The sequence below is a fragment of the Mytilus californianus genome, unplaced genomic scaffold, assembly GCF_021869535.1.
Source record: "Mytilus californianus isolate M0D057914Y unplaced genomic scaffold, xbMytCali1.0.p SCAF_4, whole genome shotgun sequence".
Taxonomy (NCBI): domain Eukaryota; kingdom Metazoa; phylum Mollusca; class Bivalvia; order Mytilida; family Mytilidae; genus Mytilus; species Mytilus californianus.
Genome location: NW_026262690.1, coordinates 90,842,634 through 90,860,619, shown reverse-complemented (window position 1 = coordinate 90,860,619; position 17,986 = coordinate 90,842,634). Strand labels below are relative to the sequence as shown.

The 17,986-nt window shown below is 33.3% G+C and overlaps 2 protein-coding genes across 6 annotated transcripts in view; one reads left to right on the top strand and one right to left on the bottom strand.

Moving 5' to 3' along the window:
- LOC127698801 (uncharacterized) overlaps positions 1-17,986 on the bottom strand; it is a 34,680-nt gene extending 16,694 nt beyond the window's left edge. For all 3 annotated transcript variants that reach the window (XR_007980957.1, XR_007980958.1, XM_052202483.1), the window contains exons 1-2: positions 17,688-17,986; positions 11,365-11,501 (exon numbers count right to left, since the gene is read on the bottom strand). Coding sequence is in view for 1 of the 3 variants with exons in the window: in XM_052202483.1 (XP_052058443.1) it covers positions 11,365-11,501; positions 17,688-17,834 (284 nt within the window). In the remaining 2 variants the exon portion in view is untranslated. The remainder of the gene's footprint in view (positions 1-11,364; positions 11,502-17,687) is intronic.
- On the top strand, positions 767-8,791 carry LOC127698800 (uncharacterized). Of its 3 annotated transcripts, none has more exons than XM_052202482.1 (2): positions 767-842; positions 6,993-8,791. In XM_052202482.1, exon 2 carries the CDS (start codon positions 7,005-7,007, stop codon positions 8,748-8,750), a length of 1,746 nt encoding a protein of 581 aa, XP_052058442.1. In that variant the 5' UTR covers positions 767-842; positions 6,993-7,004; the 3' UTR covers positions 8,751-8,791. The 3 variants fall into 3 exon arrangements, with proteins under 3 accessions (XP_052058442.1, XP_052058440.1, XP_052058439.1); XM_052202480.1 differs by lacking the exon at positions 767-842 and adding an exon at positions 916-986; XM_052202479.1 differs by lacking the exon at positions 767-842 and adding an exon at positions 916-1,062.

The window sequence follows — 17,986 nt, the reverse complement described above, 5'->3', positions numbered from 1 at the left end:
AATGGGGATGAGTTTTTTTACAACAATTTGTGTCTGAAATTCACAAATAAGAGTGCACACGCTAAAATGTCTCTCCTGCTTTTATATACAGATCTGACATGATTGATTTTATGTTGAATGACTTTAAGATAAAGACTTTACTACAAGTATCAAATAAACTTTTAACATTATCAATTATCCATGACAATGACTCTGCCAGACAGACATGTACAGTTTCTATCATTCAATGCAACATATATAGTTGACCTGTTGCTTATACTTAAGAGATGATAGTAAGAAGAAATCTGCTTATAAAGTATTTGTTTTTCAAATTATTATATCACAGGTACTTGTGGACAGGCCTGAGGGTGTTCCCACTCAGGGGCACCCAAGAACATGTGAGAAATATGAATGTAAATTAGTTATGAGTATGATATTTAAAATGACAACATGAATGAATCAGCTTTTGCTTATTAAAAGAGATTGAATAATGGACATGATGGAGTGTTAAAATATACAGAATAAAGAATAATGGACAAAATAAATAAAGAATAGAAAAAATGATCTCAAAAAATTAAGAATAAAAAAATTAAGGACCCCCATCCAGACCCTCTCTCAGAGCTTGTGAGTTTTCTTTAAGTTCTTTATTTGTGGTGATCTTGTTGCTCAATATTTAGTTTTCCATGTTTTGTGGTCTGTTGTTTGTCTTCTTTTTTATGGTCTTTTCGTCATTATCCTTTGAATGGGACATGTAATACTGTTTTTAGGTATAAAGTTTGGTAAATAAAATAAGCAGGAAGGACACAAGACAAGAAAAGTGGTTTAAACAACATATTTAATACTGCATTATGTAATTAACATTGGTAAGTATCATATCTGAAATAATCTATAAATAGAAAGATGTCTTTCACTTTTGTTTTCTATTTATATATAATCCCAGTTATTAGACATTTTACTTCCCTATGGAAACTTCCTGAGCATCACCATTCACTTTCGCAACATTAATGGTAAGAATGCTTTTGGAGATCAGGGGTATACAGTAATGAGACAGTAATCCAACAGCAAAAGAAAAGGCATTTACAGGTAAACTTGTGATAATTAGTAATAGATGGATCGCGGTCCTTCATTTCTGTCTTCTTTAATTTTTTTGCTCATTATTCTTTATCTTTAAAGATAATGGCTATAATGTAATTACTTGATAACTGTGTATTCTGGACATTGTTCTTTTCTTTATTCAGTATATTTTACCCAATTCTTTTATTGTTGCAGTTATTCTTTATATTTTAGCACCCCATTATTCTCTATTCTTTATTTTTTTTTGCCATTTTTCTCTATTCTTTATTTTTGTTGCCTATTATTCTCTATTCTATTATACCCCATTCACACCCTCATAAACCCATGGTCTATACCATATATATGTGAAGCTATAAGTATCCACATAAGAAAAAGAAATCCAACAGAAATCACCACCAACACCAAATTCTCTAAAGGAAGAAACACTCCAACTACAACTAGAGACAACCACTAACTGGGGCATATCACTATCAATAAAAGAGGGTAGGATGATTGTTTTGCTTTTTGACCACAAAACCTCCCTTTTGTAAATCTTGTATTGGTTACATTTAATGTGTATAATGAATGAATCCTGAAGTAAGCAAGCTCACATACAATGTACCCTACATCCCACATAATTAATATTGGAAAATTTTACAATCACCCACCCAAACTTCCATGAAGAAATGTACCCCTATTTCTGACAAGTTCAGATTTTTCTTATTATAAGACCCTTTCAATGTTTTTTTAGTGAAAATCTTGAAACAAATTTGAGAAGGATATCATAACAAGAGGCTCTCAAGAGCCTGAATCGCTCACCTGTTAAAATTTTGGTTAAATCTTTCATCAATGATTATTTTTGCTTTTCAATATATATTAATGAGTGGCTTAAAAATGCCACTTAAATGTTCATTGTATCTGTCATATTTTCCTCAAAAGCAAATAAATGCATTTTACCCATATGTTCCATTTTAGCCATAGTTTCTATGTTTCATGACGTACAAGGAAATAAAATACAAAATTTATACTAGATTCATTTCTTTTTTTAAAGTTAAAAAACATAAACAACTTGTGTAAAATTGTCCTTAAAGGGCAATAACTTCTTAAGGGGTCAATTGACAATTTTGGTCATATAAAACTTTTTTGTAGATCTTACTTTGTTGGACATTTTTGCTGTTTACAGTTTATCTTTATCTTCAATAATATTCAACATAACAACCAAAAACTACAAAATTTCCTTAAAATAACCAATTTAGTGGCAACAACCCACCAATGGGTTGTTCGGTTTGTCTGAAAATTTCAGGGCTGATAGATCTTGACCTTTTAAACATTTTACCCCATGTCAGATTTGCTCTAAAAGCTTTAGTTTTTTTGAGATATAAGCCAAAAACTACAGTTGACCCCTATCTTCTATTTTTAGCAATGGCAGCCATGTTTGTCAATGGATCAAAACTTCGGATACAATTTATGAACAAGATACCATAAGGAATATTTGGTTAAAGTTTTGAGGAATTTGGCCCAGTAGTTTCAGAGGAGAAGATTTTTAAATGTTGGCAAACTTGATGAACAAATTGTGTAAAATTGTATTTTAAGGGCAATAACTCCTTAAGGGGTCAATTGACAATTTTGGTCATATTTACTTTTTTGTAGATCTTACTTTGCTGAACATTATTGTTGTTTACAGTTTATATCTATCTATAACAATATTCAAGATAATAACAAAAAACTGCAAAATTTCCTTAAAACTACCAATTTAGTGGCAGCAACCCAACAATGGGTTGTTCGATTCGTCTGAAATTTGAGGGCTGATAGATCTTGACCAATTGAACAATTTTACCCCATGTCAGATTTGCTCTGAAAGCTTTAGTTTTTGAGATATAAGCCAAAAACTACAGTTGACCCCTATCTTCTATTTTTAGCCATGGCGGCCATGTTTGTCAATGGATCAAAACTTCGGATACAATTTATAAACTAGATACCCTAAGGAATATTTAGTTAAAGTTTTAAGGAATTTGGCCCATTAGTTTCAGAGGAGAAGATTTTTAAATGTTAGCAAACTTGATGAACAAATTGTGTAAAATTGTCTTTTAAGGGCAATAACTCCTTAAGGGGTCAATTGACAATTTTGGTCATATTTACTTTTTTGTAGATCTTACTTTGCTGAACATTATTGTTGTTTACAGTTTATATCTATCTATAACAATATTCAAGATAATAACAGCTGCGCCATGAGCGCATGATACGCCCGTCGTCTTGTGTGTGAATTTTTATGCAATAAGCATAAATAGTTTCTGACATACAGCATGACATGCAAAAACCCCCTTTTTTTTTAACAAAAAACTCAATATCTCTAAAATAAAATTTTGAATCAAAACCAAAAAGTATACAGATCTTTAGATTAATATAATTAAGAAGTGTGTAAAATTTTAAGCAATAATCATAAATCGTTTTTGAGATATGGCGCGACATGTGACAACCCCCCTTTTAAAAAAAAAAAAATCAATATCTCAAAAATAAAATTTTGAATCAAAACCAAAAAGTATACAGAAATTTAGATTAATATAACTAAGAAGTATGTAAAATTTTAAGCAATAATCATAAATCGTTTTTAAGATAAGGCGCGACATGTGAAAAACCCCTCCCCCTTTTTTTGCAAAATACTCAATAACTCAAAAATAAAATTTTGAATCATCACCAAAAAGTATACAGATCTTAAGGTTAATATAACTAAGAAGTGTGTAAAGTTTTAAGCAATAATCATAAACTGCTTTTGAGATACGGCGCGACATGTGAAAAACCCCTCCCCCTTTTTTAACAAAATACTCAATATCTCTAAAATAAAATTTTGAATCATCACCAAAAAGTATACAGATCTTAAGATTAATATAATTAAGAAGTGTGTAAAGTTTTAAGCAATAATCATAAATTGTTTTTGAGATACGGCGAGACGTGAAAAAAATCACACACCTGTTTTAGTTACTAAGTCCCATAACTCAAAAAGTTTTAATCTTATTTTCACCAAAAAGTATACAGATTGTTTGACCATCATAAGAAACAATTAATTATTATGTTAAGTTACATGAAATTTGGATAAGTCATTCTCAAGTTACGGTGCGACATGTTTACGCCGGACAGACAGACGGACACAGGACATTTGTATAACATAATATGTCCCGTCAAAAATTGACAGGCGTATAAAAACTGCAAAATTTCCTTAAAACTACCAATTTAGTGGCAGCAACCCAACAATGGGTTGTTCGATTCGTCTGAAAATTTCAGGGCTGATAGATCTTGACCAATTGAACAATTTTACCCCATGTCAGATTTGCTCTTAAAGCTTTAGTTTTTGAGAAATAAGCCAAAAACTGCATTTGACCCCTATGTTCTATTTTTAGCCATGGCGGCCATGTTTGTCGATGGATCAAAACTTCGGATATAATTTATAAACTACATACCCTAAGGAACATTTATTTAAAGTTTGAAGGTATTTGGCCCAGTAGTTTCAGAGTAGAAGATTTTTTAAATAGTTTACGACGACGACGCCGGACGCCAAGTGATGGCATAAGCTCACATGCGGCCCTTTGGGCCCTGGATAGCTAAACTAGAGGCTCTAAAGAGCCTGTGTCGCTCACCTTGGTCTATGTGCATATTAAACAAAGGACACAGATGGATTCATGAAAAAATTGTGTTTTGGTGATGGTGATGTGTTTGTAGATCTTACTTTACTGAACATTCTTGCTGCTTACAATTATCTCTATCTATAATGAACTTGGCCCAGTAGTTACAGTGGAAAATATTTTGTAAAAATTTACAAAATTTATGAAAATTGTAAAAAATTAACTATAAAGGGCAATAACTTCTTAAGGGGTCAATTGACAATTTTGGTCATGTCGACTTATTTGTAGATCTTACTTTGCTGTACATTATTGCTGTTTACAGTTTATCTCTATCTATAATAATATTCAAGATAATAACCAAAAGCTGCAAAATTTTCTTAAAATATCCAATTCAGGGGCAGCAACCCAACAACATGTTGCTTGATTGGTCTGAAAATTTCAGGGCAGGTAGATCTTGACCTAATGATAATTTTATCCTCGTCAGATTTGCTCTAAATGCTTTGGTTTTAGAGATATGAGCCAAAAACTGCATTTTACCCTATGTACTATTATTTAGCCATGTCAACCATCTTGGTTCGCAGGCAGTCATCGGAAACATTTTTTAAACTAGATACCCTAATGATGATTGTGGACAAGTTTGGTTAAATTTGTCCTAGTAGTTTCAGAGGAGAAGATTTTTGTAAAAGATTACAAAAATTTACGAAAAATGGTTAAAAATTGACTATAAAGGGCAATAACTCCTTAAGGGGTCAACTGACCATTTTGGTCAAGTTGACTTATTTGTAGATCTTACTTTGCTGAACATTATTGCTGTTTACAGTTTATCTCTATCTATAATAATATTCAAGATAATAACCAAAAACGGCAAAATTTCCTTAAAATTACCAATTCAGGGGCAGCAACCAAACAACGGGTTGTCCGATTCATCTGAAAATTTCAGGGCAGATCTTGACCACATTAACAATTTTACCCCATGTCAGATTTGCTCTAAATGCTTTGGTTTCAGAGATATAAGCCAAAATCTACATTTTACCCCTATGTTCTATTTTTAGCCATGGCGGCCATCATGGTTGGTTGGCCGGGTCACTGGACACATTTTATAAACTAGATACCCCAATGATGATTGTGGCCAAGTTTGGTTAAATTTGGCCAAGCAGTTTCAGAGGAGAAGATTTTTGTAAAAGTTAACGGACGACGGACGACAACGGACGCCAAGTGATGAGAAAAGCTCACTTGGCCCTATGGGCCAGGTGAGCTAAAAATGAAAGCATCATCACAGTGTCAAGATCATATATGGGATAATTTTGCAATTTCATCATTTTAATAGTCTTGTATATCAAAATTTTCTGATAATCAAATATTTTGGTGAGTATATACATTGTACTACACTAATTTCAGCAAATTTTCTATTACTACCCCAAGCCTGTTTTTTTTTAATACTGAGCCTCCTCATGGGGTTTTTGATTATGTGATTACTTGACCGTTTTTTTAGTGATTATTTGATGACCAGACCAAATATTTCATGATTATTTGATTATTTGATAATCTAGGACTGTATTTTTGATTATTTGATTATCTTGTTTAAAATAATAATTAATGATTATGTAATTATATTGGCAAAACATTTGTGATTATGTGATTTCTTGGACACCCCAATGAGGGCCTCAATACTCATCCAAACAGATTATTCCTGGTAATAAGGGTACTACTGATTCATTATTATTTGTTGGATACCAATTTCCGTGGGTTTCATGGGTACAGGTGAACCACGAATTTAAATGTTCAACGAATTACAAATTTTCTATAGGCTTTGTATACAGAGATTGGCAAAACCACGAAATCAAATATCCACGAAATTGCAAGTTTTCCTCAATCCACGAAAATTAATACCCACGAAAATAAATGAATCCACAGTAATCACTTCTTTAAATATGAAGTGTATAGGATCCCTGGTATGAGTGCCAATGAGACAACTCTCCATCCAAGTTCCAATTTGTAAAATGTAAACCCTTATACAGGTCAAAGTACGGCCTTCAATAGGAGCCTTGGCTCACACCCAACAGCAAGCTATAAAGTGCCCCAAAATGACTAGTGTAAAATGTTTTTACTTCTGATTCTCATCCAATATTTTGATCAGAGTGCAATTTTTTTTATCATACATACATTGCAAATCTAAAAATATCCATAAGTTAAATATTCTGAAAGTCATGCTATCCTTGCTACATCTTGTGTAACCACATGTTAGTGTGTTTTCTTCCTTGGCCAAGTTGTTTCTTGGTAATTGTGTTGTTTCAATTGATATTGAAATATTTATAAAAAAACTTTTTCTACTCTTATTTTCAGAATTAAGAGAATATGGCTTCATCGGATATGAAAATCTGCAGCCTCTGTTATGAGGATGATGACGACGGATCATTTACAGATGCTGTCGAATGGTGCATAGAATGTGAGGTGTTCCTTTGTACAGATTGTGGAAAGCATCACAAGAAGTCCAGAACATCTAAAGACCATAAAACCATGTCTACTGAAGACTACCATGAACTACCAAAATTCATGCAAGAAATAAGTAACCAGTGCAGAGACCACAAGAAGAAGTTTGACCTTTACTGTTCTTTCCATGCCTGTCCCTGCTGTGTCACGTGCATCACTGATACACACCAGCAATGTCAAGAAATGAAATCCCTGTCAGACGTTCTAGAGCAAGTTAAATCATCAGCCTCCGTTCAACTTCTTGAAAACGATTTGAAGGACATGAAAGAAATCTTTGAAGAGATTACAAAACATTTGAACAGTAGGATGGAAACCAGCAGTATTCAAACACAGAAAGCAGCTGAAAATATTAAATCTATGAGGAAGTCCATAGATGATTACTTAAACAAAATAGAAAAAGACATTCTGGAGGATCTTGAATCTAAACAATCAAAACTGAAATCAAAGATAAACACTCTTCTACAACAACTGACACAGCGAGCCAATGAGATCAGTCAATTGCAGAGTGAGTTTTCTAAAATGACACAATATGCAACTGACTTACAAATGTATGTTGGTCTGGGAGAAATTGAGAAAACTACATCTCAAGCAGCAGAATACATTGAAGATTTAAAAAGTGGAGGCCAATTTGATGAAAATTACATAGAAGTGACAATCTCATCTGAAGTTCAATCAATATTAAAAGATGTCAAATCATTTGGAGATATTAATATCAATACCAGCCCATGCTCTCTTCAAGTAAAGACAGGAAGAAAAAATCAAGCACAGTACCTCGTTCCGACGATTTCCATAATTGAAAAAATTAAGCCATCCATGTTAAGACAGCTGACAATGCCAGAAGAATCAGATTATTTGAGTGTGAAGTATCTTGATATAATTGCCTGTAGAATATTACCTGATGGTAAATATTTAATTCTTGATAGCGATTCTTTAAGTAGTCATCTGCTGCTGTTTGGTAATGATGGCATATTTATGAGAGATGTAAAGACATTGACTGGATACTCATCGGATATTTGCTTTGTGAAAGCTGATACAGTGGCTGTTACATTAGGATCATCAAAAGAAAAGAAGATGACAGCATTGGTGGATATAGAAAGTAAAAAAATCATCAAAAAAATTAGACTTTCTCATTTCTGTTATGGGTTAGCAAGTGATGGTCAAATAATGGTTGTGGGAGGTAATGAGAAAAGTACCATAGTGAATCTGAATGACATGTCTGAAACAATCTTAGAAGGAGTTAAGGCCTATTGTGTTGCATTATTTAAAGGAAATATCTATGGTACCACTGTAGATGAGGTCTATTGCATTGAAAGTTCTGGTACCCATCTCTGGACATTTAAGCACCATGACATTGGCATTCCAGGAAAACTTGCATTAGACAAAAATTGCTGTGTTTATATAGCTTGTAAGAATAACAACAGAATTGTGGTAGTATCACACGATGGTCAAACCTGTAAGACAATACTATCAGAGGCTAATGGAATTAAATCTCCTAAAGCAATAGATATCAACATTGAAACAGGAACGATGATAGTATCTAGTCAAATAAGCATTGATAGTGGTGATAGTGATTGTAAATATAATCACAAAGCTTTTGTTTATAAATTGTGAAACGTAAGATTTTTTATTTTGGAATTAAATTCTATAGTAGATCCTTAGTGTTAACTGTTACCAACAGTAATAAGTCTTCCTATTGACGTTGGGGCCTCAGTGGCTGAGTGGTCTTAGAAAACAAACTACTGTATCATTAGCCTGTCAACACTGAGGTTGTGAGATCGAATCCCACATGTGACAGGTGCGCTAGATTCCAATCTTAATTGACTAGGATTGTCAGTTTTCCTACCCATGGTCGGTGGTTCTTCTCTGGGCACTCAGGCTTCCTTCACGAATAAAAACTGACCACCACGAAATAGCATAATAGTGCTGAAAGTGGAGTTAGACACCAATCAATCAATCAATCCTATTGATGTGTCTCTGATACCTACTCTTAGAGGGTGGTAAAGCCTTTTACTATTAGTCGTCAAATGGTCATTTTCTACTACATGTACCATTAGGCCAAAAAAAAATATATGTCTGTTTACAGTTACCCGACCGACCCTACTTTTGAGCGCCAACCCTAAGTCATTTTATTTCCGTCGTAAAGTGAAAAATAAACTGAACTGGTGTCAAAAGCGAAGTTTGTGTTGCAAATGATATAAATCAATTGCCTGATACATCCCAATGTTCACAATCGTGAATATGACAGCTGTTTTAAGGAAATTCGCAACTCGTGTGATGAAATAAACACTTTGCCGCCATTTTTTTCCAAGGGAAATAATCCAATCATCAAAACTACGAGTAAACTCGGCCCATGATCAACTCAGACCACGAAAAGTCGAAACGGCATGACTCAAAATCATGTCACAAAAAATAAAATGAAAAAATAAAATAAAATGGGAATACAGACCTACCTAACTTTTTTTTTTAAAGTATGTAACCTTAAACAGACATATATTTTTTTTTGGCCTTAGCGTCAAATTGATTAAATTTCAAATAATAACCATTACAGTTATTTCACAAAAAAAAAAATGATTCAATAGAATAAGTCGATGCGTTATTGTCAATAGTCTATTTGCCAACTCCCTTAATGACCCTGTAATTAGAGATCTATGTTTGAGTTGCTTTCCTTATGACAGACAGGAATTTTTCTAGACAACAAACATGACAAATAACTATATGTAGTGGAAATACCAAATTTATCTATGCATAATATGTATAATCTTTTAACTTTTTCAAATCTCTTCATTCAACTTAATCTAAACAATTTTGATATCAATATCTATTTTTTTATTAGAAATTAGTTAAAAAGAAATTAGTTAAAACTGCTACATATCACTTTCAACTTATCATGCATTGCATGGGCAGCAGCCCATTTTGCTTTAAAAAAAATAAAAACAACACTTTATAATTGCATGCATCCAAAGTGTTTTCTAGATTTACCTCAAAAGTGTTGAAAAACAGAATCAAATCGGTTATTGGCAATAGACAATTGAAGAAAATAACTAGGAATTTTTCTAGACAACAAACATGACAAATAACTATATGTAGTGGAAATACCAAATTTATCTGTGCATAATATGTATAATCTTTTAACTTTTTCAAATCTCTTCATTCAACTTAATCTAAACAATTTTGATATCAATATCTATTTTTTTATTAGAAATTAGTTAAAAAGAAATTAGTTAAAACTGCTACATATCACTTTCAACTTATCATGCATTGCATGGGCAGCAGCCCATTTTGCTTTAAATAAAATAAAATCAACACTTTATAATTGCATGCATCCAAAGTGTTTTCTAGATTTACCTCAAAAGTGTTGAAAAACAGAATCAAATCGGTTATTGGCAATAGACAATTGAAGAAAATAACTAGTTTGATCATTGTTATTCCATCATATTTTGCAGCAAGTGACGTGTTGTCGATATCTATTAGAGCAAGTGTAAAATTTTGACTTTAGATGAAATAATTGAACATTTGTTGAATGGTCTGTTAATTTCTTAATCGTGGAAGCAGAGACATATAATACACAGATGATATGTTCATGAAGTGCCAAACCAGCTTATAAGATGGAACATGTAATATCAGATAATATTTTGGGGAAAGGTTGGTTCCTTTTGTGTAAAAATATATATATCTTATAATTTTTACCCAAGTCCTGTACTTACAGAAAGACGGCAAAATATTGATGTTTTGCACTACATGTAGCTGTAATGAATTTGCACAAGGATTCAACCAATATTTTGTCAGACTTTGTAACTATTAAAGTCATTTTTCAGGTAATTTTTTTAAATAAATTGTTGATGCAGAGATATATGCAACTGGGTGTAAATTTGGTAGTAAAATGCAAATGTTGAAATTAAAACAACAATAGTTTAACATGCAAATATTCAGTCAATGAGCTGCGATTAAAGGTAAAGGGCTAAATAGTTTCTGTGGATATCAGACATTACAGTATTAGTAAACACAATGTGATTATGTTAAAAATCTGCTGTTTTTGGCATGAGAACAACCACATTAGAAAACGTGACATATAATTTTTTTGTAATACATGTACATGTATAGAATAAACAGCCATATTTTCAAGCGCAAATCTCAAAAATACATAATAAAAAATCTCCAGCACGAGCCATTTTTAACTAAATCAACCTGTGTTTACTACATTCTATTCAGTGTTATTTGTCCTTACAAATACTGGTCTCTATAACTTGGAGGAAATGGCTTCATCCATATTTGTTGTCCATCTACACATAACCTTAGGTAGCATGGAAGTCTCATTCTGTTCTTAAAATTTCCAGTTATTTCAAATGGGGTGACAGGATAATGCTGTAATAAACAAAACAAGATATGAATATCAAGACTTCTTGTGTTGCCTATGTGTTCTACCTTAGTATATCATGTATATATATATGAGAATTAAAATGTACGAAAAATACATGTGATAAAAAATTTATTTAAAACTGCGCAATTCCTGAAAGACACTTGTATCATTGTAACTTTATAGAAATTAATCCAAATATCGATTTAAACATCTTACATATATAAGGATGATTATGCAGTGTAATAGTCTTACAAATTTCAACAAGTTCATTTATACTGTGATTCCTGGTTTTAAAAAAGGGACCCAACTTTTGGGTCGGTCTTTTCACCACCGAACACCTAATCTGTAGGTCTGACAAAAAGTGACTAAAGCCCTCAAAATCCTAGCTTAAACCCTGCTTGTATGTGTTCAAGTGGATTGGTTTCTCATGTTTCTACTGGTGGTGAAGAGGGGAGGGGTCTAATTATAAGTTGTTGATTAATAAAACTGTACAGACAATGCATAGTAATCCCTACATGTATGTTTTGATTCATTTGCTATAATTCTTTATTCATGCTGTTTGGAAACTCACAAACATACTTTGGTCATTTTTTCCTTCTCAATGTTTAAAACAATTTCAATTATTTCTATTAGAGAACAAATAAGAAAATCTTGCCAAAGCAGACTCCAAAATCATTTTGTATTTCACTGTTACTGAAGATATGAGAATTCCATTTTGCATGCTTCCCACATTGAAATTCCTTTGAAAATGTCTGTACCAAGTCAGTTTTTATGGACTTTCCCCTTTTTTAACTTACCTTGGAGTTCATAATTTTTGTTAATACTTTTTGAACATGGTTTTGTTCTATGTAAATAAACTGTTGACACAGAGATACATTTGTATGTGTAGCATTTTTATACGACCGCAAAAAAATTTTTGTGGTCGTATATTGGTATGACGTTGGCGTCGTCGTCCGAAGACACATTGGTTTTCGCACTCTAACTTTAGTTTAAGTGAATGGATCTCTATGAAATTTTACCACAAGGTTCAATACCACAAAAGGAAGGTTGGGATTGATTTTGGGGGTTATGGTACCAACAGTAAAGGAATTAGGGGCCAAAAAGGGGCCAAAAATAAGCATTTTTGTAACTTCCAGACATAACTTGTGTGTTAGTGTATGGATCTCTCTGACATTGTACCACAAGGTTCCATATCAGAAAAGGAATGCTGGGATTGATTTTGGGGGTAATTGCCTCAAAATATTAGGAATTAGGGGCCCAAAAAGGGGCAAAAAAACAAGCATTTTTCTAGTTTCATGACAATAACTTGTGTGTAAGTGCATGGATCTTTCTGAAATTGTACTACAAGGTTCCATATCACAAAGGAAAAGCTGGAATTGAGTTTGGAGGTACTTGCTGAAACGTTTAGAAATTGGGGGCCAAAAAGGGGCCAAAAATAAGCATTTTTCTAGTTTCCAGACAATAACTTGTGTGTAAGTGTATGGATCTTTCTGATATTGTACTACAAGGTTCCATATCACAAAGGGAAAGCTGGGTTTGAGTTTGGGGGTAATTGCCCTAATTGTTTAAGAATTTGGGGCCAAAAAGGGGCCAAAAAACACATTTTTCTAGTTTCCAGACAATAACTTGTGTTCAAGTGTATGGATCTCTCTGAAATTGTACTGCAAGGTACCATACCACAAAGGGAAGGCTGGGATTGAGTTTGGGGGTGATGAATCATAAGGGGGTTCAAAGTTCAAAAAATTTGGGGGGGGGGGGGTTTCCTTTTTTTTCTCTTTTAAAATTTTCCATTTTAAGTTGGTTATTTCTGATTTATATTTAAAAGCAAATAATAATGATATGGTAGGAGATACACACCAAACAGGATGTGTAAATTATTATATAATAAGTATTGTACAATAGCAAGAAATTTTCAATTGCACAGTATTGCACAATAGCAAGAAATCTTCAATTGCACAGTATTGCGCAATAGCAAGAAATCATCAATTGCACAGTATTGCGCAATAGCAAGAAATATCCAATAGCACAATATTGCGCAATAGCAAGAAATTGTCAATTGTACAGTATTGTGCAATAGCAAGAAATATTTAATTGCACAGTATTGTGCAAAAGAAGATACTTCGTATAAATTGCTTATTTCTTGACCAATTTCAATGGGGTTTTATTCTTGAATTCTTGGGGTTCTTTAATATGCTGAATCTAACCGTGTATTTAGTTTTTGGATTTTGGGCCCCGTTTTTAAATTGGTCCACATTGAGGTCCAAAGGGTCCAAAATTAAACTTTGTTTGATTTCATCAAAAATTGAATTATTGGGGTTCTTTGATATGCCAAATCTAACCGTGTATTTAGATTCTTAATTTTTGGTTCTGTTTTCAAATTGGTCTACATTAAGGTCCAAAGGGTCCAAAATTAAACTTTGTTTGATTTTAACAGAAATTGAATTCTTAGGGTTCTTTGATATGCTGAATCTAAACATGTATTTAGATTTTTGATTATGGGCCCAGTTTTCAAGTTGGTCTAAATCGGGGTCCAAAATTAAACTTTGTTTGATTTCAACAAAAATTGAATATATGGGGTTCTTTGATATGCTGAATCTAACCATGTATTTAGATTTTTGATTTTTGGGCCCCGTTATCAACCTTGTCCACATTGAGGTCAAAAGGGTCCAAAATTAAACTTTGTTTGATTTCATCAAAAATTGAATTCTTGGGGTTCTTTGATATGCTGAATCTAACCATGTATTTAGATTTTGGATATTGGACCATAATAGGTGAATGTCCAATTTAAAATTTTTAAGTTCTTAGACCACATTCATTCTGTGTCAGAAACCTATGCTGTGTCAAATATTTAATCACAATCCAAATGCAAATCTGTATCAAGCTTGAATGTTGTGTCCATACTTGCCCCAACTGTTCAGGGTTCGACCTCTGCAGTCATATCAAGCTGCGCCCTGCGGAGCATTTTATTTGTAATTTTGATAGTATAATGAGGTTGAAATTAAAATGGCACTATTAATTTAAACCTGTAATTGGATGTAAACTATGCAAATCATCATTCGAAGTCAATGAACAATGACTGAAGGTGCTAGGCCAAACAACCTCTATAGAAATGTGAAATGCCAATCAATGCTTATAAAACTGCATACCAAATACAATTGAATTATTATAAGCGGTTCCCTTTAAACTAACCTAAAGTTAAACACAAACTTTAACTTGTAATAACAAGGTTAAGATGTGCCAATGCATCTGCATACCAAATATCACTGACCTACCAGTTATAGTTCCCCTTAAACTGACCTTATCTCAAACTAATACATTGTTGACGCCACCGACGGAAACAGCACACCTGCAAATGTAAGTCTCACCTTCTCGACCTTGTCGACAGGAGACAAAAATCTTTTTAAAATTTAGATACATTGTATTGAAATAAATGATCCTTCTGATGAGACCAGCTTGCTTCAGGTGACCTTTATATAAACTTGATATAATTTGTATTTAACTTATATATTTTACATGTACATGTACATTAGGGCTTCCAAAATTATTTTTAGCCAGCCGGACATTTTAAATATTATCCCGATTTTAATCCCTTATATTAAGACTAAATAAACAAAAGGCAATTATGGTAATCAGTTGCCGAGTTGGCCATCCCAATGATTGATATTTAAAAAAAAACGATATTAAACTTTCTTTGATTCAAATTCGAAGTTCTGACGTAAACTGTTAAATTGGCAGTGCATCATCCGAAGTGTGCAACATCAGCGTACTTATATCTGCCTTAGACTCTTTATTTGTGCAAAATAACGTTGTCAAAAACTTTACTTTCGTTTTTATTCTGAAACCGGATGTTATCTTGACAATGGTAAAACATGGACCAGAGACGGATACGTAAATTCTGTGTACATTTGCAAAGCATGAATGAGTGTAAGTAGCTCATTCTACGTTATTTCTTCAAGAAAATATTCGAAATAAACGTGAGATAAAGGTATCAACGACAATTTAAGCATTTTTAAAAGAAATTAGGATGCATAATTAAATTTCACACCTGCGCACATGCACATGCGCACACGTGTACTAGTTCAAACAGAGACATGTCTCTGGTTCAAACAACGTGGTTATGACGATTTTTCATTTTCACCTCTTTAATTTTTTCATCAAATCTTATTTGTAAATGTATTTCTGATAATTTAAATCTTTTTGACTAAAATAATTATATGCTAACCGGTGAAATGTAAGAAAATAACTTTGAATAGACAGATCAATGTCCGGTTCAAAATAGTTTACCTGTCACCTGAACAGGTAAATTTCAGCTGTTCGACAACTAATTAGCCTTGATTAAAATGAGATGTTATTAAAGTAGGGGTTGTTTTGATAGTACTTATTGATCATGTCACTTTTATGACCGGAAATGTGTGGCTGTTAAAGGCAAAAGGTTGGGTCAAAAAGATCGCGAATTATGTTAAAATGACTGTCTCTTAAGAAAGCCTTGAAATATAAAAAGTAGATGACCGTTTCGTGCTTTGCCCAGCCGGACTTTTACTGGACATTATACAAATGTCCGGAATATATGACCGTTTTGGAAGCCTTGATGTACATAATATAACTATATGTGTTGGTCCAGTCATAGGAAATACAGCCATTTTTGCCAAAAAGTAATAATGAAACTTAAATTAATGATTATTTCTTTTTAAGAAGCTGATGAGTACCTTGCCCTTTAATTTTAGAGAATACATCTATACACTCGTTTATCAAATATCTAACCATGGAAAAATATGATGGGAATACGAATTACATTTATAAACCAATCTCAAGTTTTTTTTTATGAATGATTTAAACCTGTTGACCCGAGGTCAATCAGTGTAAATTACGTCATTGAACAAACGATTTATTGTACTTCTTAATACTGTGATCTAATAATGCACAGTAAAAAATAATGCATGAATCGAAAGTCATGTATATTCCTCTTTTGCTATCCAGATATCTATCAACTTTGATGATTACTGATGCATACCATGTGTTTGTAATTACTGAAATTATGAACTTTTCAGTCAGTACTTTCAGAGACTCTGGATTGGTTTATTGCTCAGATGCTGCAGGTACATAACTGTAATATGTATATATTTTACAATGTAATCATTTACTTGGGGAAACCCTTTGGATATTACATGTTGATAAAATAGGTAGAGAGGAACCTAATCCCCTTTGCCAGGCTTTGGGATTCTATGTCCAGAGAATTTTCTGATTTGACCGCCTCAATCACAAAAGGGATAAGGGAGAAACCCAATCAACAGGTTGGGAACAACCCCTTAAAGTAATGCTTTGTTCTTGACCGACATGCTGAGCCGGATTTTTAACGTGCTAGCTCACAAGGTAACAGTCTGCAGGAAGACCTGCCATCTGACCTGGACACATTATTCTGACACCGAGCCGACCAGTCTTTTCTCTTATTGCCAAGTGCTTAGTCAGTTAGTGGAGAAGCAGCAAATTTGTACCAATTTTAAAGTCTTTGGTTTGACCCGGCCAGATTTGAACCCATGACCTCCATCACTCAAGGCAAACCTGCTACATGTACCATGAGACCACCGAGGCGGTCCCCTCTTAAAGCTCTTTAAGAAAAGTTATTCCAAATATGATGAATTTTCCTCCTTTTAAGTTAAAAACGCTAAGTTTTTCTTTTTTTCTATTCTATAACAGCAAAAATTATAACCCCTTGTCTGAGGGACAGTCCCTCGTTTATGGGCCTTCTTTTACTTTAGGGGTCCCTATACTTTAGGGTTTATGGTTCATTCATGGTTATGGTTAGGTTTGGGGATGTTCTAGCCTCTAAGTTACTGAGTCTAAGTATGGGTTAGTTTTTAGGGTTAGTGCTAGTCCAAATAATTATGACATCTTGAAAGGCTATTATATTTTTTTCTTTGACGCCTTACAACGCAGGAAGGCATCAAAGCAAAAATTTAAAATAGCCTTCCAAGACGTCATAATTATTTGGACTAGGGTTAGCGCTAGTGTTAGGTTTAGCCTTTAGGTATGGGTTAGGGTAAGGTTATGGGTAAAGGATAATTTAGTATGGCGCTATATGGGCTGGGACCCCTAAAGTAAAAGAAGGTCCGTTTATGGGATATCCCTCATTTGGGGGGTTGTTCCCAACCTGATTAACAAAATTTATGCCTTATGGTTTTAAAAAAATGAACCTGTGGGTAGCCTTCATCATCCAGGTCTTTTATTATGTACGACGATTTAGAGTGTAAGTCTGCTTCTATGTATTTATTTCCGTCTATGTTGTATTCTGGTAAAGGCTTGCCACCAACCAATACTGAAAATGAAAATGCTGTTTCCATATTGACCAGCCAAAAATATCAAGCGGGAAAATTTAAATAACCAAGACAGAGTAACTTCCCTTTGGAACGAAATTTCTAAAAGTAAGAGTACAAATCCCGCACGTATACCCGATTCACGGGTACCATCTACATTATACTTCTTAACTTCCATA